The sequence below is a fragment of the Pipistrellus hanaki genome (genome assembly GCF_964339955.1).
Source record: "Pipistrellus hanaki genome assembly, chromosome: 9".
Lineage (NCBI taxonomy): Eukaryota > Metazoa > Chordata > Mammalia > Chiroptera > Vespertilionidae > Pipistrellus > Pipistrellus hanaki.
Window position 1 is genome coordinate 80,432,472 of NC_140511.1, and position 18,793 is coordinate 80,451,264.

At 65.4% G+C, this 18,793-nt stretch overlaps 4 protein-coding genes and 1 long non-coding RNA gene across 8 annotated transcripts in view; 2 read left to right on the top strand and 3 right to left on the bottom strand.

Annotated features, from left to right (window-relative positions):
* The window catches only part of CORO1B (coronin 1B), a 54,492-nt gene that overhangs the window by 10,160 nt on the left and 25,539 nt on the right, over positions 1 to 18,793 (bottom strand). The gene's annotated exons all lie outside the window — the stretch shown is intronic.
* On the bottom strand, positions 1,344 to 4,145 carry GPR152 (G protein-coupled receptor 152). Its single transcript, XM_084895085.1, has one exon. The coding sequence runs from the start codon at positions 3,436 to 3,438 to the stop codon at positions 1,564 to 1,566; it is 1,875 nt and encodes a 624-aa protein (XP_084751211.1). The 5' UTR covers positions 3,439 to 4,145; the 3' UTR covers positions 1,344 to 1,563.
* Positions 5,592 to 8,855, top strand: CABP4 (calcium binding protein 4). 2 transcript variants are annotated; one of them, XM_084895107.1, is made up of 6 exons: positions 5,592 to 5,983; positions 6,241 to 6,271; positions 6,356 to 6,499; positions 7,676 to 7,785; positions 8,397 to 8,544; positions 8,699 to 8,855. In XM_084895107.1, exons 1-6 carry the CDS (start codon positions 5,633 to 5,635, stop codon positions 8,725 to 8,727), a joined length of 813 nt encoding a protein of 270 aa, XP_084751233.1. In that variant the 5' UTR covers positions 5,592 to 5,632; the 3' UTR covers positions 8,728 to 8,855. The 2 variants fall into 2 exon arrangements, with proteins under 2 accessions (XP_084751233.1, XP_084751234.1); XM_084895108.1 differs by having other exon boundaries at positions 8,397 to 8,531.
* Positions 10,663 to 17,603, bottom strand: TMEM134 (transmembrane protein 134). Of its 3 annotated transcripts, none has more exons than XM_084894626.1 (7): positions 17,370 to 17,603; positions 16,440 to 16,504; positions 15,912 to 16,007; positions 15,737 to 15,813; positions 13,542 to 13,586; positions 13,363 to 13,416; positions 10,663 to 10,868 (listed from the first exon to the last, which is right to left on the bottom strand). In XM_084894626.1, the coding sequence occupies exons 1-7, from the start codon at positions 17,541 to 17,543 to the stop codon at positions 10,837 to 10,839; spliced, it is 543 nt and encodes a 180-aa protein (XP_084750752.1). In that variant the 5' UTR covers positions 17,544 to 17,603; the 3' UTR covers positions 10,663 to 10,836. The 3 variants fall into 3 exon arrangements, with proteins under 3 accessions (XP_084750752.1, XP_084750751.1, XP_084750750.1); XM_084894625.1 differs by lacking the exon at positions 10,663 to 10,868 and adding an exon at positions 12,911 to 13,192 and having other exon boundaries at positions 17,370 to 17,599; XM_084894624.1 differs by lacking the exons at positions 10,663 to 10,868; positions 16,440 to 16,504 and adding an exon at positions 12,911 to 13,192 and having other exon boundaries at positions 17,370 to 17,602.
* Positions 13,745 to 15,778, top strand: LOC311627900. Its single transcript, XR_014795948.1, has 3 exons — positions 13,745 to 13,947; positions 14,160 to 15,665; positions 15,706 to 15,778. It is a non-coding gene; the product is annotated as an uncharacterized lncRNA (long non-coding RNA).

Genomic DNA, 18,793 nt, shown 5'->3' on the forward strand with positions numbered 1-18,793 from the left:
TTTTGAAGGTGTGAGCAGGCCCGGGAGGGCAGCATGTGAAATGCCACTGCCGTTCACATCTGCTGAAGACCACAGGCTGAGCGAATGGGGAAGCAGGGTACGTGTGTGGAAAGGACACAGAGAGCCCGGTCTGGGAGCCCTGGGGGTTGAGAGAGAGCTGGGAGCCGGCCGAGAGTGGTGGTGAGAAAGGGAAGTGGGGTGGAGGTCAGAAAATGGACCTTCAGCACTTCCCAGTTTTATTCTCGCCGTGTTGGCAGCTCGAAGGGAAGGGGTTGGCTGGCTCTGCCCCAGACATGTGTGACCTCTGCCCTTTCTGAGGCCACCGGTCCCCGGAGCTCTCGTCTCTGCCCCCGGGCTGGTGCTTCAGGGGCGCTGGGCTGGGGGCAGGCCCGGGGCACTCTGCCTGCAGCTGCCACCCTGCCGGGCACGTAGAAACCAGCGGAAACCTTACATGGAGCAGACCCTGGAGTCCCCCGGAGCCGCCCTGGGCACAGAGACGGCCCCATGCCCTCCAAGGCACCTGGGTGTCTGCAGCCACAGCTGTCCTGGCACAGCTGGTCGGCCCAAGCCCACAGACCCACGTGCTCAGGCAGGGTGTCGGCCCCCCCTCCAGCCCCGGCCCTGCAGGGACACCCCTGGGTGCTCTGTTCACTGAGCACCTACTGTGTGCCCCAGCTCTCCCAGGGGCCTCTCACAGTCTCACTTCGTGCTCACACAGCAGGCGAGGCGGGCGCTCAGAGGGGAGGCACACCAGAGCCGCTGCGGCCCGGGCTCGGCTGCTCCCGCCGCTGCTCCTGTCACTGCCGAGGGCGGTGCGGCCTCAGCGCGGGCTCTGCCGGCCCCCTCCTCGGCCTCCCTCCCTCTGCCGGCCCCCTCCTCGGCCTCCCTCCCTCCTCTGTGTCCTCACGCTCGGGTCAGAGCAGTGGCCGGCACTCGTTAGTCCGAGAGCTGAACATCCACAGCACAAAGCAGCTGACATTGCTGTGGAGAGCCGGCAGCCCACCTCTGCGCACGGGCCACGAAGTTCCAATCGCGCTGTCCGTGCGCCCGCAGCTGGTGTTTGTGGAAGAGCCGCACTCGGGGCCAAAGAGCCGCAGTTTGCCGACCACTGGGTTAGAGGATGGGCCAGGAGGCGGGGGAGGAGGAATGCAGGGAGTCAGATGGAGCCCTGGGACGCCCCCGGCTGTCTTTCCCCCGAGCGTAAGCTGTCAGCGGGCCTGGGTGTGGGAGGCAGAGCGGGCAGGGCACCCTCAGCGGTGACAGAGGGAGGGCTGCTGGGCCCCGTGTGTGTGTGTGTGTGTGTGTGTGTGTGTGTGTGTGTGTGTGTAGTGGGGGGAGGGGGGCACAAGCATGGAGGAGCTGGGTGGGACGCCGACAGGGACACGACGCTCACAGCAGACTGCCTGGACTTTTGGCCGCTTCATTCTCCTCCCCCGCGTCCTCCTGCAGCCCCGAGGGGCCTGGCGGGGTTTCCCAGGACGGAGGCCACGCGGCCCCCTCCTCTCTGGCTGTCTGACTCGCCGGCTTCGTCCGGCGGCCCAGGCACGCCTGGGCTTCGGACCCTCACGTGGGCCCTGCGCCGGGACCCTCCTCTGGGGGGGCGCTGCCCAGGGCTTCTCCCTCGGAGGCCGCAGGCCTGGCCGGGCTCTCGGGGGCCTCCGGGGCAAAGGAGGCTTCGTCACAGGGGCCGGGGGCCGAGCTGGCAGCCGGTCCCGGGGGCTGGGCCTCGGGGCTCCCCTCTGTCGGGGCCACAGAGTCCACCTGGGGCTGGGCCTGATGGTCCGCCTGTTTCTGCGCCGTGGGGTTCAGCTGAGGCTGGGCCCCAGAGTCTGCCCCCGGCTGGGCCCCAGAGTCTGCCCCCGGCTGGGCCCCAGAGTCTGCCCCCGGCTGCGCCCCAGAGTCTGCCCCCGGCTGGGCCCCAGAGTCTGACCCCGGCTGGGCCCCAGAGTCTGACCCTGGCTGGGCCGTGGGGTGCAGCTGAGCCTGGGCCCCAGAGTCTGACCCCGGCTGGGCCCCAGAGTCTGACCCTGGCTGGGCCGTGGGGTGCAGCTGAGCCTGGGCCCCAGAGTCTGACCCCGGCTGGGCCCCAGAGTCTGCCCCCGGCTGGGCCCCAGAGTCTGCCCCCGGCTGGGCCCCAGAGTCTGACCCTGGCTGGGCCATGGGGTGCAGCTGAGCCTGGGCCCCCGAGTCTGACCCTGGCTGGGCCGTGGGGTGCAGTTGAGCCTGGGCCCCAGAGTCTGCCCCTGGCTGGGCCCCAGAGTCTGACCCTGGCTGGGCCACAGCATCCAGCCGTGGCTGGGCCATGGGGTTCGCCTGTGGCTGGGCCGTGGGGCTCGCCGGCGGCAGGGCCGTGGGGTTGGCCTGTGGCTGGGCCAGCGTCGCCGGCGGCAGGGCCTCGGGCGTGGGCTCCGGCGGCGTCTGCCCCCCGAAGTCGGCCTGGGCCCGCGGCTCGGCGGGCGTGAGGCTGCCCGGCCGCTCCTCACAGAGCGCGGCGGCGAAGGAGGACAGCACGGCGCGCAGCAGTGCCCGCAGGTCGGCGCTGGCCAGCAGGCACAGGAAGGGGCTGAGGCAGCTGCTGAGCAGCACCAGGTAGTCGGAGTAGACCAGCGCCTCCCACAGCAGGTAGCCGGGGTACACGTCCCACAGGAAGGCCAGGTACAGCAGCTGGGCCAGCTGGTAGGGCAGCCGCAGCACCACGTAGGCCGACAGGACGGTCCTGGCCACGCGGGCGAAGCCGCGGGGGGCGGGGGGCCGGGGCCGGCGGCAGCAGCGGGCCCGGCAGGCGGCGGCCTGGGTGAGCAGGTGGCATGCCAGCAGCAGCAGGAAGGGCAGCAGGCCGCCCAGCACCTCCAGCACACGCAGCGGCAGCTCCTCGCTGTCCCAGAAGTCCAGGCAGATGACCAGGTCGTACCACCAGACCACGGCCTCGGGGAAGACCAGCCAGGGCACGCTGACCAGGGTGGCCAGCACCCACACCCCCGAGCACACCCACAGGGGCAGGCGGACGGGGCGGCGGCCCGCGTACCAGCGCGGGCACAGCGCCAGCAGGCAGCGGTCCAGGCTGAGGGCGGCCAGCAGGAAGAGGCCGGAGGAGTAGGACACGCCCCACAGGAAGTAGTAGAAGCGGCAGGCCGCGGTGCCCAGCGGCCAGTGCCCGCCGTGCTGGATCTCCATGATCTGGAAGGCCGCCGCCGCCAGGAACAGGAAGTCGGACAGCGCCAGGCTGAGCAGCAGCAGGGCCAGCCGGGTGCCCGCCCCGTGCCGGGCCTGCGAGCCGGCCAGCCAGGCCATGAGGGCGTTGGCGGGCAGCCCCAGCAGCAGCAGGGCCACCAGGAAGACCGTGTCCCAGCCGCCCTGGGGGTAGTAGTCCTCCTCATCGAGCTCCGTGCGGGGCCCGGGGCCGGAGACCCCCAGCCTGGCTTCCATGGCCGAATCCATCTGACGTCCCCGGGCGCTGCTGGGCACAGAGCGGAGCCTGGCAAATCAAGGGAGGCGGAATGACTGGGCGTGAGAGAGCTGTGCGTCTCCGGGCCGTCACTGCCCCCTCTGCGCCGCCTCATCACCGCGGGGCAGGTTCCCCGCGCCAGGGGCACTGACCGGGACCTCACTGAGCCCGTTTTGCAGGCGAGGAGAGGAAAACGCAGAGGCTCAGGGGCACGCCCGAGGTCAGAGGCGGGAAGGGAGACACCAGGACGTGAACTCAGACACGACCGTCCTGCCCCTCGGAGTCCCGTCGCGTCCGAGCGGACTACCCCAGAGGCTCTGTGGCCTGTTTTTAAAGCGGTGGATCTCTCCTCAGAGTGAACTTCATGGGGGAACTCCCATGAACTAGAAGGGGCACTCAGTTGAGAGGAAGGGAGGGTGCCGCAGGGCCCCAGGGAACACAGTTTGAGAACCACGTGGCCAGGTCATCGCAGGCCCCCTTGTGTCTGGTGTCCTGGGGCACAGGGTTTACGGTTCCAGAGAGGGAGGCTCAGGTCCCTGGGCCACAGGCAGTCACGGTGACAGAGAGTCTGGGGCCCGGCCCTCCCCCTCCGGTGCAGCGCGGGCCTCAGGGGAGCGAGGCCTGCACTCCGGCCCTGTGGCCCCGGGCCAGGAAGGCCTCCTCGCCCTCCTCCAGCCGCCCCCCCACCCCGTGCCCCTCTCCCGGCTCAGGCCGAGGGGCCCGCTGTCCCTCTGCGACTCCCCTCTCCCGGCTCAGGCCGAGGGCCCCGCTGTCCTCTGCGGCTCCTGAGCAGGGTGGGGGGGGCCAGCGGCGATGAGGCGAGGTGGCTGCCACCCGCTTCCCGCCGGTGGAGCGAGTGTCCCCCTGGGAACAGCGCGGAGGGGGGGCCCGGGCCTCTGTGGCCACGGCTCCCACAGCTGGCCTTGGCCCGTGGCCTCCCCCGCAGCCCCCCGGCCGCTGCGTGGGCAGCCCCCGCGCTGCAGGCTCCCCCGCGGCCCCGAGCGGCCGGCTTACCTGCGAGGCCGCCGGCTGCAGGGAGCGGGGCGGGCCGGCCGCCCGGAGGTCCGGCGTCTGCAGGGCCCAGGCCGGGGCCGCGGCATGGGCCCGGCGGCGTGAAACCCAAGCTGAGAGCGCATCAATCATTCATGGGCCGCTCGCCGGAAACCCTAACCTGGGCCCAGTGCGGCCAGGCCACCAGCCAGGCCCGGTTCTCAGAACGCCACCGGCCGAAACCGACGGGGGTGTGGGTGTGTGTGTGTGAGTGTGTGTGTGTGTGTGTGTGTGTGTGGGTGTCTCTGTGTGTGTCTCTGTGTGTGCATGTGTGTGTGTGTGTGTCTCTGTGTGTGCATGTGTGTGTGTGTGTGTGCAGGTGCGCGCGCGTGTGTGTGCGGGTGTGTGTGTGTGTGTCTGTGTGTGTGTGTGTGGTGTGTGTGTGTGTGTGTGTGTGTGTGTGTGTGTGTGTGTGTGTGTGTGTGTGTGTGTGTCTTAGCACAGGGCAGCTCTGGGGCTCCTCGGGGTCCACCTCCTCGGACCTCACCGCCAGGTTCCTAACTCTGGCATCCACGGGCTCTCTGCCTTGTCCTAGCCGGTGTGGCTCAGTGGATAGAGCACCAGCCTGTGGACTGAAAGGTCCCAGGTTTGATTCTGGTCAAGGGCCTGTACCTTGGTTATGGGCACATCCCCAGTAGGGGGTGTGCAGGAGGCAGCTGATCGATGTTTCTCTCTCATCGGTGTTTCTGGCTCTCTCTCTCTCTCTTCCTCTCTGTGAAAAATCAATAAAATATATTTTAAAAAATCAATAAAATGCATTTAAAAAAAAAAAGTCTCTCTTTCTGAATTTCATACACTCTGCTCCAGCCAGGCTGTCCCAGGCGGGGCCCACACTGCCCCCCGCCCAGCCTTCCTCCCGCCTGAGACGCCTTCTCTCGCCCTCTCCTGGCTCAGTTCTGCCCAAGCCGCACACGGGCCGAGCCCGGCCTCCTTGGCAATGCTGCCGTGTCACAGAGAAGGCAGCTCCTTGGGGCCGAGCACAGCTCCCGCCCCCTGACCCAGAGGCCGGGATTAGGGCCGGGCTGCCCGCTCCCTTAGCCTAATCCCCTCAGGCCGCTCCCAGGCCGCTCCCAGGCTGCTTCCAGTCCCGAGAGTGAGGTGCTTCCCCTGCGGCCTCTCAGCCCGCCGCAGGCTCCAATGGCCACGGAGCAGGGGAGGGGGCGGCCCGGCCCAGCCCGGGCCCCCGGCCCCCAGCGGCCCCCGGGGGCGGTCCCGGCTCCCGGCAGCGGTGCTGAGGGCCCACCCCTGGCCAGGACGAGAAGCGAGAGGGAGAGGGGGCCCCGCGGGCCCTGGAGCGGCGCTGGCTGCTCTGGGGAGCAGACCCCCACCCGGGGCCCCGAGGCCTCCGGGGGCAGCGAGCACCCCCCGAGGGCAGGAGGGCGGGGGGAGCCGGCCTCCCGGCGCCCGTCCCACCGGCACCGGCCCGCCCCGCGTCAGGACGCCGCTCAGAAGACATACGGGCCGCTGCTCGGCCGCCTCTTCGGGAAGGTCCGGGGCCTGGGCAGGGCTGGGGCCGGGGTGGGGGTGGGACTCGCCCCCCAGGTCCAGCCCACCTGCCCCTGGAGCTCAGGCCCGGGTCCAGGAGCGGGAAGGGGGGTGTCTCTTCCTGGCCTACAGGCCTCCAGCTGCCTTCCCGGCCCTCGTGGGACGGGCCCTGCCCAGGCGGGGGGGGGGGGGGGGGGTGCGGGGCGGAGCAGGGTGGCCAGGACCCGCCGGCCCTGGGACATGCTGGCCTTGCCCCGCAGGACCGAGCGCTGGGCCCCGAGGAGCTGGACGGTGAGTGAGCTTTGCCGGAGGTGGCGGGCGGGGGGGTCCCTGAGCCCGGCCCCGGCCTGACCACCCCCCTCCCGCCCCCCACAGAGCTGCACGCCGCCTTCGAGGAGTTCGACCGGGACCGCGACGGCCTCATCGGGCACCGGGAGCTGGGCGCCTGCATGCGGACGCTGGGCTACATGCCCACCGAGAGGGAACTGCTGGAGGTCTCCCAGCTGGTCAAGATGCGGAGTCAGTGCGGGCCGCCCGGCGTCCGGGACACACACACACACACACACAGACACACACACACAGACACACACACTCACACAGACACACACACTCACACAGACACACACACTCACACAGACACAGCTTCCCAGACAGGGCAGCCCTCCCGGCGCCCGGCGTCCGGACACACACACACACACACACACACACACACAGACACACATACTCACACAGACACACACACTCACACAGACACACACACTCACACAGACACACACACACAGACACACACACTCACACAGACACACACACTCACACAGACACACACACTCACACAGACACACACACACAGACACACACACTCACACAGACACACACACTCACACAGACACACACACTCACACAGACACAGCTTCCCAGACAGGGCAGCCCTCCCGGCGCCCGGCGTCCGGACACACACACACACACACACACACACACAGCTTCCCGGACAGTGTGACACCCGTCAGCCGCAGGGACGGGGCAGGAAGGCTCTGGGGTGCGGGGACCGGGCTCTGCGGGACGGGCTGAGGAGCGGCCTCTGAGCTCCTGAGGAGAGCCTCCTGCTGGCTGGCCGTCTGCCCCGCCCGTCCCCGTAAAAACGGCCTCTGAGCGCCCGGGGGCCGGGGCCAGGACCCTCCGCCAGCGATGAGGCGGGGCGGGCGGACCCTGTGCCGTCAGCTGGGCTGTCAGCTCAGGGCCCTCCGTCGGGAGCCGCACCCGCCTCCTCTCTGGGCTGAGGAGCCGTCCAGTTCCGCCCCTTTCTCTCCCCAGAGCGGTATCTGCCCACGGGGTGTGGGTGTGTGTGTGTTTATAATCGATGGTGTGTTTATAAAGCGGTATCTGCCCACGGGGTGGGGTGTGTGTTTATAATCGATGACACCTCAGAGCGAGGGCACCATGGTGCATTTCTTTGGGGCATTTACGGCTGCCCACGGGGGCCACACCGGGAAAGCCCCGAGCTCCCGCCGCCCGCTCGGTGCGGGGGCCCTGAGCCAGGCCCCGAGGCCGCACGGCAGCTGCAGAGCCGGGGCCGGGGCCGGGGCCGGGGCGGACAGCATGGGTGCCGGGTGCTCCTTCCTCCCCGGGTGCCGGAGAGCCGGGGACCGGCCTCCTGTCCCCAGCCCCAGCCCCGGTGACACTGCGCTCGGTCCGCAGTGGGCGGCCGCGTGGACTTTGAAGAGTTTGTGGAGCTGATGGGCCCGAAGCTGCGGGAGGAGACGGCCCACATGCTGGGGGTGCGGGAGCTGCGCATCGCCTTCCGAGAGGTGAGAGGTGAGAGGTGAGGGGTGAGGGGTGAGGGGTGAGGGGTGAGAGGTGAGGGGTGAGGGGTGAGGGGTGAGGGGTGAGAGGTGAGGGGTGAGGGGTGAGGGGTGAGGGGTGAGGGGTGAGGGGTGAGGGGTGAGAGGTGAGAGGTGAGAGGTGAGGGGTGAGAGGTGAGGGGTGAGGGGTGAGAGGTGAGAGGTGCGTGGCGGTGCGTGGGAGGTGAAGACGTCTTATGGGTCTCCCACCCAGGCCAGGGGGACTCAGCCTGAGGACCTCAGCCCGGGGGCCGCGGGCCCGCAAAGGGGGAACCAGGGCAGGGAGGGTGGAGAGGACGTGGCTCACCCGCTGGGGGGTCCCCTCAGGGAGGCCTCCTGGAGAGGAGGGGGGTGGACGATGGGAGGGAGGCGGCCGAGCACAGACGTGGTAAGAGGGGGGGTTCGGGGGGAGGGGGCTGGGGGAGGGGGCTTTGGGGGAGGCGGCCGAGCACAGACGTGGTAAGAGGGGGGGTTCGGGGGGAGGGGGCTGGGGGGGAGGGGGCTTTGGGGGAGGGGGCCGAGCACAGCACGTGGTAAGGGGGGGCTCTGGGGGAGGGGCTGAGCCCGCCGGGCCCCAGTTCGACAGGGACGGGGACGGGCGGATCACGGTGGCAGAGCTGCGGGAGGCAGCACCCGCTCTGCTGGGGGAGCCGCTGGCGGACCCGGAGCTGGACGAGATGCTCCGCAACGTGGACCTCAACGGGGACGGCACGGTAGACTTCGATGGTAGGGGTGCTCCCCACCCTTGGGTGCTCCCCCCTGGGTGCTCCCCCCACCCCTGGGTGCTCCTCCCACCCCTGGGTGCTCCCCACCCCTCCAGCGCCCAGGCCGAGCCCAGCGCCTCCTGGGACCCTGACTGGCCGGGCCATCTCTCCTGCAGAGTTTGTGATGATGCTCTTCCCCCGCTGAGGCCCCGGAGCAGCAGGGCCTGTTCTGCACACCCTCCCCTGCGGCCGGGAGGGAAGAGACCCTCAGGCTTCTGCTCTGGCAACACCTGCCCCCCCCCCCCCCCGCACCCCCTTCCCCGCCCCCCCTCCCTCCCACCGGCGCTCAGAGAAAGCCCCACGCAGCTGCCTGTCACTCCCAGGGGGAGCATGATTGGGTCTCTCCGGCCCTCGGCAGGTAGGGAGCTACCTGGCACGGCAGCATTAAGAAATGGGGCAGTTTTGTAGAGCGTTGGCCTGTGGACTGAAAGGTCCCGGGTTCGATTCCGGTCAAGGGCATGTACCTTGGTTGCCGGCACATCTCCAGTAGGGGGTATGCAAGAGGCAACTGATTGATGACTCTCTCTCATTGATGTTTCTAATTCTCTATCTCTCTCCCTTCCTTTCTGTACAAAATCAATAAAATATATTTAAAAAGAAAAAAAAAATGGGGCAGTTTTGCCCTGCAGGTGTTGCTCAGTGGTTAGAGCTTTGCCCCTCATACGGAAAGGTTGCGAGTTCAATTCCCAATCGGGTCACACACCTAGTTGTGGGTTCCATTCTCGGTCAGGAGGGGGACCAATTGGGGTTCCCTCTCACGTCCATGTTTCTCTCTATCCTTTTTCTCCCTCTCTAAAACCTCCCTCTCTAAATTCGCATATCTTCGGGTGAGGATTAAAAAGAGCGGGCAGCTTTGGGGGAGGAGTTAGCAGGGGTACAGATGTCCAGGGCCTTGAGGGGGCCAGTTACCCTAGAGAGCCCAGAACCCAGGCCTGCACGTCAAGCAGGAGTGTGGTCTGTCCCCAGGGCATGAAAAGCTGAAGAAATAGGAGAGAAATTGCTGAAAAGGGCACACTTTCCACCCAGGCACAGAGGACTCACACACACACACACACACACACACACACACACTCACACACACACACACACACACACACACACACACGTCACTGCTGAAGCTGACCCCGGTGCTGTCCAGGCCCAGAGGTCAGCGGGACCTGCCCTTCACGCCAGTTGCTGGGCTTCAATCCCGGCCAGGCCTAGGGACCGCAGGCAGCATGGATTTCCTGCCGCGAGCCTCTAGCATGGAGATAAAAGAAGGAAGAGACCAATATGCAGCAACAGGATAGAGTTAAAACTGAACAGGGATATTCCAAAGCCAACAACAGAACTCCAAAAATAAAGGATACAGCCATTGGAATGAAAAGATATTAACAAGTTAAACAGCAGATTAGAAACGGATGAGAGAGGATTAGTGAACTGGAAGCCACTCCGTGAGAGATCACCCTCAGGTAGCTCAGGTAGCGCTGGAGGATAAGCAGATGGAGAAAAATTAAAGGGAAATGACAAGTCCCTGAGGAATCTCAGGAGAGAATATAGAGAAGGGCATGAAGCAATACTCAGAGAGATGACGTTTTTCCACAAAGACAGTGCCCAGCCTGAAGGAGCACATTGGCCCAGAGAAGAATAAATAACATTAAATGTGTATCTCCCTGGAAATAAACACAGATCCTTTATCTTCTAAAAAAAAAAAAAAAAAGTTATATCTAGCTGCGTCTCGGTGGAACTGCAGAATACAAAAGGAAAGCGAAAGGGCTCCCAGCCACGCACTCACAGCGAAGGGACGGCTTCTGTGAGCTGGAAGGCCAGTCCCGAGTGCAGGCAGAGGAGGTACCGACAGTCAGTAATGAGCAGCACACACTGATGGACAGAACAGAACCGAGACAGAAGCGCCGATCAGACCGCAAACCGCAGGGAAGGCAGGGGAGGGCAGGGGAGGGGAGAGAGCAGCCAAAGGACTTGTGTGCATGCCTATGGGCCTAACCAGCGGACACAGACACCAGGGGGTGAGGGCATGAGTGTGTGTGGGGGGGGTATTGGGGGGTGAGGGCGCATATGTAACACCTTAATCAATAAAGAAATTTAAAGGGGAAAAAATAACAATCAGGAAAGAAACCAGGAAACATATGGGTGGATTTAAAGAAGCATTTACTTTAAAATTTTCATTTGGGGGGATTTTAAAAACAATAGGGACTGAAACAATAGGCAGAACAACATGGAGGCGGGAGGGCAGGCTTCCGTTTTGTTGTTGTCGTTAATCCTCACCTGAGGATGCTTTTCCCGTCGCTTTTCAGAGAGAGTGGAAGGGAGGGAGAAGAGGGGAGACAGAGAGACATCCATGTAAGTGAGACACGTCAACTGGTTGCCTCCCCCATGCACGCTGACATGGGCCAGGGATTGAACCTGCAACCCAGGTACATGCCCTTGGCCGGGAATGGAACACGTGACCCTTTGGGTCTCAGGTGGACACTCTAACCACTGGGCAGCACCAGCCAGGGCTACATGAAAACTTTAAATGTTTGACTTGGTGTCTGTCAGAGGGTTCCTATCGCTCCAGGGGTGGCATATGTTTTCTGTAAAGGGCTGGGTTGTCCGGATTTGAGGCCGAGGACCACATTTTCTGCTGTAGCTGCTCGCTCTGCTGTTGTGGTCTGTGTTGCCAGGCAGCCAGAGTCTACACATAAACAAGTGGGTGAGGCTGTACTGGAACTTCAATAAAGAATCAATTAAATTTGATTTATTGATACTGAAGTTTGATTTTATACCTTTATGAGTTTAAAAATCTTTTATGACTATTCTTTGACTTTTCCCAACTGTTATAAAAATGTGGGAATCCTTCTTAGCTCGGAGGCTCTGCTGGGCCCGCGGACTCCAGCTTGCTGGCTCCCGAGTCTTGTGATTTGGAAAATCACCGTTTCTGAGATAACTCTGCTAAGATTGTGGAATAGCAAAAAGTTGGGAGCACAGGGTTGCTTACTTTTAATGAATGGTTTTTGTGATTTTTCTTTTGTTCTATGTTTGTTCTGATGTTATTTATTGAAATGTAATTTTATGTCTGATTGATTTGGTAATACAAACTTTTGGCTTGACTCTGTGTTTGTTTTTTATTTCACTTTTCTAGTTTTTATTTTATCTTCGAGTATTGATTCGTGACAAAATCAGAAATGAAAATCGCTTTTCATTTCAGCTAGTTTGAGAGCCAGTGGCTCAGGAGCTCCTGAGTGGAGCTCCAGAGAGCTCAGTGGTCCTGGTCGCAGGTTGGGAGTGTGGGTGGGCCAGGAGAACCGGAGCGAGAGCAGGCGTCTGGAGGTTTGTTTGTGTGTGTGTTTTTTTAAGTCACAGAAATCCAAAGGCATGGTTCTGGCTGCTGCATCCATAGTGGAGGCTAGACCAAGCCCAAGCCCTGGATGGCACCCACGTGTTCCTGGGACACAGGCCGTAACCAGGGAATCACACGAGCAGGGTCTCCTCAGCTCACAGTGTCCACCCAGCCCTGAGGCTGGCCAGCTGGTGACCGCCCGCCCAGTGCCCTGCCCTGCCCCACGCTGTCAGGAACCCTGGCTATGACCCTAACTGCCCTGGGGTGAGTCCCCTCTGGGTCTTTCCGTCTGTAAAACGGAGCTGAGGGAGTGAGGACCAGAAATAGCCTGTGGGAAGTGCTCAGCACAGGTCCGGTGCCTTCTGAGAGTTTGATAAATGGTAGCTATTATGCCCTCAGATTCCAGGGTTCTCAAAGATTTTGTTTCCTTGGTCTTAAGATTCTGAGATATTTGGGTTTTTCAAAACCCTGAGAGGTCTGTTCCCAATGTTCTGTGGCTCTGAGAGTCTGTGATCCCGGAGGCATCCCGCGTCCTGTCTCCTGTTTCTCCCAGCCCCTGGCCTGGGAAGTAGGGCAGTGGGTGGGGTGGGGCTGGCCGCTGCCTGGCCGTGGCCCACATTCGGAGCTGGCGGTGCAGCCCAGGGCCCCGGAGCCGGACTGGGACCGGGAGAGCGGCCTCCAGGCCTCAGGCTGCGTCAAGAGTGCCCTTGGCCGGGACGGAACCCAATGCCGCCCCACCGGGGGGGGACAGGGGCAGGGCGGGCAATGGGGAGGCTGGGCCGTGGGAGGCTGGCAGAGGCTCCCGGGCTTCTGGGGGGGAAAAGCCCGAGGACCAGCTCTGCCCAGGCACACGGCCGGCAGCCTCGGAGGTCAGGCTGTGCTGGGCCCGGGCGGAGCCGGGAGGTCCCGCGCCCTCGGCTCCAGGGCGGGCTCGGGCGGGGGCCTCGGCTCCAGGGCGGGCTCGGGCAGGGCGGCCAGGCCGGCGGGCGGAAGGAAGGAGCGTGCTCTCCCGGATGTAAAACCCCTTTATTAGCGCACCCCCCTCGGCGTCTCCGCCTGAGGGTCAGTAAGGCACAGAGCGGCACAGGGCGCCCCCAGGCGCAGGCCGTGGCCCGGGCCGGCAGGCCCCAGCTTCCAGAGCAAACCCGGGCGGACAGAGGCCGCGGAGCGCCCCCTGGGGACGGGAGGCCGCCGCGGCTCCGGCGCGCTCACTTCTCGAAGTAGGGCAGGTGGAAGAACTGGAAGCCGCGGCGGCCCCGCACGGCGCAGTAGATGAAGATCACGTGGTAGACTGCGGGGCGGGGCCAATCAGCGCTGAGCTCCCTCAGGCCCCGCCCCAGATTCCAGGCCCCGCCCTCGCGTCCCGCCCCTCGCCCAGCCCCCGCCCACCACCCCAGGCCCCGCCCCTCGGGCCCCGCCCGTCACCCAGGCCCGCCCCTCGGGCCCCGCCCGCGGGCTCACCTCCCGGGACCAGCAGCAGGAAGCCGGGGACGAAGAAGATGGCGCTGGAGACGCCTTCGGGAGGAGAGGAGGGGCAGGTCAGGGCTGGCCGGGAGGGAGGCGGCGATGGGAGGGCAGAGGGCTCGCCCGGGAGCGCCGGGCACCAGAGGAGCGAGCGCGGCCTGGAGGCGGGGGCTCACCTGGCGAGGGGGCCACCTCCAGTCCCACGCCGACCAGGATCAGCGCTGCACACAGACGGGCCCAAAGGTGAGGGGGGGGACGGGGCAGGGGCTGGGACCGCCCCCCGCAGCCCCCCACGGCTTAGGCCGAGGACTGGGGCTCCCCCACCTGAGCCGCAGGTTCCCGGGCAGCTCAGAGTGAGGGCCCCGCAGGCCCCGGCCATGTCTGTAAGGGGAGACTTCTATCTGCTCCTGGTGCGGTCTGTGCGCCAGTCAACACACATTCAGGGAGCCCTTGGTATCGGGGATCCCTGGGGCTGCAGGGGGAGGCAGATGAGGTCTCTGCCCGCGTGGCCCTTCCATAGCAGAGCAACCAGCAAGAACCTCCAAGCTCCTGCCAGTGGTTAGGATGTACTAGCTCACATGTGTCAAACACAAGGCCCGCGGGCCAAATCCAGCCCGCCAGGCCTTGCAATGTGGCCCGCACCGCGCTGTCATCACTGCACTCCGCTGTCAGTTTATGACATTGTCAGTTTATGACTGTTTAGTAAACCATTCGGCCCGCGATTTAGGCTGGATTTTAGATTTTGGCCCCTTCTCTGATTGAGTTCGACACCCCTATACTAGCTGGTCAGACAGGACAGCCTGCAGCCTCCTGAGGCAGTGGCACCGAGCTGAGCAGGGCAGCAGGAGCAATAGGGTTTACACTGAGCAGACACTACCAGCTGCTGCCAGACCCTGGCTAAGCGTGTCACACGCACACTTGGCCACCTGGGCCGAGTGAGGCGTTTATTACCCCGTTTCTCAGAGGAGGAAACTGAGGCAGAGGGGAAAGGAACTCCAGCTGCGCCTGGCAGGCGGTGCCTTCTGACGAGGCTGCTGCTCGGTGCCCCGCGGGCGGAGCGGGAAAGGAGTGTCCAGACGGAGGGACAGCGGAGGGAGCGGGGCTGTCCAGGAGCGCTGGCTCTGGGTGAGAGTGCAGAGACAGAGCCAGGCCTGTGGCCGGGGAAGCCGTGGGCTCTGGCCGAGGACAGTGGACGCGGGGAAGGTGAAGAGGTCAGGCTGGACCCACAGCGAGTCCGGGCCCTGGGCACAGGAAGGGACGGGGAGGGTGAGGAGCTGGGCTCTGCGCAGTGGGGTGGGGGTACAGCACAGCAGAGACTGGAGGGGCCTCTCTGAGCTGCTCTGAGGTTTGTGCCTGTGCGAGAGCCCCTCACAAAGGCCTCAGTGGGGGCTGGAACTCACACCCCGAACCCTGGCTTCAGGCTATGGGCTCTGCCCGCTCGGAGGAGGCAGCTTTTTCTAATTCCTAGAGAGGCCCTTTCTGGGAAGGTCAGCCTGGCGACGCCATTAATGTGGGTTAAATCCCAGCTCATCTGCGCCTTAGCTGTGACCTGAGAGTCCCTTCGCCTGCCCAGCCTGTGTCCTCCTTTCTGGCTGATCACCGCTCGCCCTGCGGGTGCTGGAGGAGGGAGGAGGTGAGCAGGCGGCGGTGAGACCAGCTGTGTGTGCGGGATCGGAGGGGCGGTGAGACCAGCTGTGTGTGCGGGATCGGAGGGGCGGTGAGACCAGCTGTGTGTGCGGGATCGGAGGGGCGTGGCTGCTCCCCTGGCAGACACCAGCGCCCAGGCGGGGGCGGCACGGGACCTCCGGGAGGAGGGCGGGCACCTGCCACAGCGGGGCCTCCTGAGGGCCCCTCTCGATCCCACCCTAGAACCTTCCGGGGACCCTGACTCCTCAGCCCCATCGAGTGAAGAGTGCGGAGTCAGGACGCATCTGGCTGGGAGGGCTGCTGCTCTGGGCCTCAGTCCTCCTGTCTGAGCAATGGGGAGGAGGTGGCAGAGAGGGCGGAGCGCTGGGAGTGACAGGTGCCCTGTGGGCCAGGCTGGCGGGGCGCTCGGCACCCCTGGCCCAGGAGAACGGGCATCTCCCTGGGCAGTGGCCCTGCCCCTTCCTTGCCGTGTGGCCTCGGTGAGTGAGCGAGAGAAACCCGCCCGGCACCGGGCGCGAAGCAGACACAGAGAAAACGGGTGAAACAGGCTACCTTAGAGAATACAGTTTGGAACCCAGAACAAGGTTCCACTTTCAGCTCCCTGTGCCTTCCCGGCCGTGCGGCCAGGAGGCGGGGCTGCCTCTCAGGCCTCGGTTTCTCCTCTGTGGAATGGGGGAGGGCCGGGAGCCTCAGAGGAGGCGGCCTCGGGCGCGGGGACACTCACCCAGCCCCAGCAGCAGCAGCAGGAAGGAGGCCAGCACCACCCTGCGGTTCTTCTGGATCAGAGGGTGCTGCGTCCAGCTGGGAGCGGGAGAGCAGGCGGCGTGAAGGCGGGGCCACCCACTGAGCCGCCCTCCCTGACCGAGGGCTGTCTGCACCCGCCTGCCGTGCTGGCTCACCTGCAGCAGGCGTTGTAGGAGCGCTGGGTGCCGTTGCTGATGGTGCTGAAGGACCACTGGGAGCTGCGGACGGAGCACGCTCGGCCGCCAGCATCCCTGCAGGACGGGGGGCCGGTGAGGGGGAGGGCAGGCCAGGCCGGGCCCCTTTGGGGCAGGAGCCATGGTAACGTGGCTGGGGAGGGAGAGGGAGAGGGACTGGGTGCTGCTGTAGGATAAGGGGGCCCTGGCAGGCATGGGGTGAAAGGAATTCACGGGCTGGGGGTTTCCGCAGACTGGGGTGCAAGGTCGGGGTTCAAGCTCGGGGTTCCTGCAGGACATGTGACCGTGAGGAGGCAGGGGCCAGATAAGCTGGGTTTTCCGCAGGATGAAGAGGCTGGTGGGGGTGGGTGGGTGAGGCTGGCAGGACAGGGAAACCAGGAGGATGGGGGTCAGGGTGGGAGAGGGTGTGGAGCTGAGTGAGGGTGGTGGGCTGCACGGGAGCCAGAGGCCCAGCAGCGGGGGCTGGGCGGGTCCCCACCTGGCGCTGACCTGGTGTGCACTCCCCCGTCTGGCTCTGGAGACACCGCGGCTCCTCCCTCATCGTTCTCCAGGTTCTGTTCCAGACACAGGGCTCAGGTCACTGCAGGGCCCTGCCAGTCCCCCACAGCTGCCGGCCGGCCGGCCCCTCCCCGCTCCCCGCGGAGCAGGACGGGTTTGTGAATCATCAGACCGAAACCAGGCAGCGTGGGAGCTGAGGCTGGGGGGCCGGAGCAGGGGCTGGTGGGGGCTCGGGCACAGGGCCCAGGGCCCGGGGACCGCCCGGGTTTGGGGGCCGGGGGACTGGGGATGGTGTTTCAGAGGCCGCATACAGAGGCGCTGGATGTGGGGTGCCAGGGGAGGGCAGGCCCGCGGTCTCCAGGTTTGGGGCACAAGAATCTGGTCCGTCTCCACGGAAAGGATCCAGAGTTGGGGGAGGGCGCCTGGGGCAACGGGATTCCCGGGTGGGTGGGGGTCAAGGTGTGGGCAGGACTCCTGGGAGGGGCCCAGCGCCCGGGGAAAGCTGGATGGAGACTTCTAGAGCTGAAGAGGGGGTGCAGGTTAGACCATCGGGCCTGGGCCTCGGGGCTGCTCATGGGCGTGGACAAGGTCTGGCCCAGGTTCCACAGGCGCCCGCTCCCTGTCCGAACACCTGGGGAGGGAGCAGGGGAGCCGGTGCCCGGGTGGGCGCGGCCTGCGCTGGGCGGGAGGGAGCTCGGGCCGGGATCCGGGCCCCGGGCCCCGTGGTGGCCGGAACCAGAACCAGAGCCGAGGGTCCGGGCAGGGCTCTCCATCGGCGGCCACGTCGGGGAAGGGGTGGGGTCCGGCCTCCCCCTCCGGCCAGGGCTCTAGTCCGGGCAGAGCCTCCCCTGAGCCGGTCCTCCGGGTGCGGCCTGGGGTCCCGCCGGAGCCGGCGGGGGTGCGGAGGGCCGGGCCGGTCACCTGGTAGCGCAGCCGGGACTGCTTGTCCTCGTCGGCCGCCTCGAACCGCGCCCGGCGTTCGAAGTGCAGCGGCCCGAAGCGGGCGACGCCGCTGGGCTCGGGCCCGGGGCCCGCGTCCTCCAGGGACAGCTCGAAGGCGTCGTCGATGCTGAACTGGGGCCGGGCGGCGCTCATGGCCCCCGGTCAGCGCCCCGCGCCGCGCCGCGCCACCGCGCCCCCGCCGGCTCCCGGCCCCGCCCCCGAGCATGGCCCCGCCCCCGCCCCTGGGCTCGCCCCCGCGCCGTCGTCTGGGGAGCGGGCACCGCCCGTCCAAGCCCCGCCCCCACGCTATGCCCCGCCCCTCGCAGGCCCGAGCTGCCGAGCGCCGAGCGCCGAGCTGCCGAGCGGGCAGGGTAGCCTCTGGCTCGGACCGCGCTGGGCCCTAGCGCCGCCCAGCGGCCGTCTTCGAGAGCAACGGCGGGTGTCTGTGCCGCGGGCTCGGAGGGGCTGCCTTCCAGGCGCCAGTCTACCGGCCCCAGACGCGGCCTTCGCATTCCAGCCGCGCCTTCCGTGCCAGGGAGAGTCAGGACGCCGCTCCCCACCCGTGCTCACCAGGGCCCTGCACGGGCGAGGTGCTCTGTCTCACAGCCTGGCCTCTGTGCAAACAGGCTGAGAGTTTATGTGGCTCCCCCTCTCCACTCAGCAGCCAAAGTGTTCTTTAAAAACATGCCCAATTCTTTCGGTGTGCTAATAAAACTTTGAAAAGTGCAAAAGCAAGTGTGCTGCTCAGTCACTCCTCTGCATAAAGCCCCCTTGGTCTTCCATGGTGGTTAGAACAGCATCTGAGCTCCTGGCCGAGGCCCACAAGGCTCTGAATGCTCTGGTCTCGGCCTGCCTCCCCCAGGCTCATCAAACCCCCTCTGCCCTTCCTCACCCGCCTCGGCCATACAGGCCAAGCTTATCCACCCCGGGTGTCTGCGCCTGCTGTCCTGTGCCTGCAAAGCACTGATCCCTTTCTCTGCGACAGTCAGTTTCTGTTTCACACCCACGGCACTGACCTTGCAGTGCCCTGATAGTTTTATCACCGCTGTGTCTGCGGTGCCCAGAACAGTGTTTGGCACCAAGTTCATGCTCAACAAGCATTTGTGGGAGAAATGAATGTGTGCTTTGTTAACATCCCAAACGCTTGCAGGTGGAAGACGTGGTATTTGAACGCAGGTCCCCCTAGCGCCAGGGTGCTCCTTCTCCTCCACCCGGCCACCCGCTCCACTGTGTTGACACAGCTGTGTCAAGCGTGCCTCTCAGTTTGTGACACATCATCACTACGAACCATTTCCTTCTTCCTGTCCCCATCTTCCCTCCTCCCTGCTCCCTTCCATCCGAGGGCTCAGCCCGTGTCCTTGAATCCTGCCTGGCTTCCTATGTGGGTGTGCTGCCAATTTACA

Excerpts from the sequence above, each read along its gene's own strand:
- GPR152 (XM_084895085.1), bottom strand. The coding sequence starts at position 3,438 with ATGGATTCGGCCATGGAAGCCAGGCTGGGGGTCTCCGGCCCCGGGCCC.
- CABP4 (XM_084895107.1), top strand. The coding sequence starts at position 5,633 with ATGGCCACGGAGCAGGGGAGGGGGCGGCCCGGCCCAGCCCGGGCCCCC. Across the intron at positions 7,786-8,396 it reads TGCGCATCGCCTTCCGAGAG|TTCGACAGGGACGGGGACGG; the intron begins GTGAGAGGTGAG and ends GCCGGGCCCCAG. Across the intron at positions 8,545-8,698 it reads CGGCACGGTAGACTTCGATG|AGTTTGTGATGATGCTCTTC; the intron begins GTAGGGGTGCTC and ends TCTCTCCTGCAG.
- TMEM134 (XM_084894624.1), bottom strand. The coding sequence starts at position 17,543 with ATGAGCGCCGCCCGGCCCCAGTTCAGCATCGACGACGCCTTCGAGCTG. Across the intron at positions 16,008-17,369 it reads AGTCCCGGCTGCGCTACCAG|GGATGCTGGCGGCCGAGCGT; the intron begins GTGACCGGCCCG and ends CCCGTCCTGCAG. Across the intron at positions 13,587-15,736 it reads GCTGCTGCTGCTGGGGCTGG|CGCTGATCCTGGTCGGCGTG; the intron begins GTGAGTGTCCCC and ends GTCTGTGTGCAG.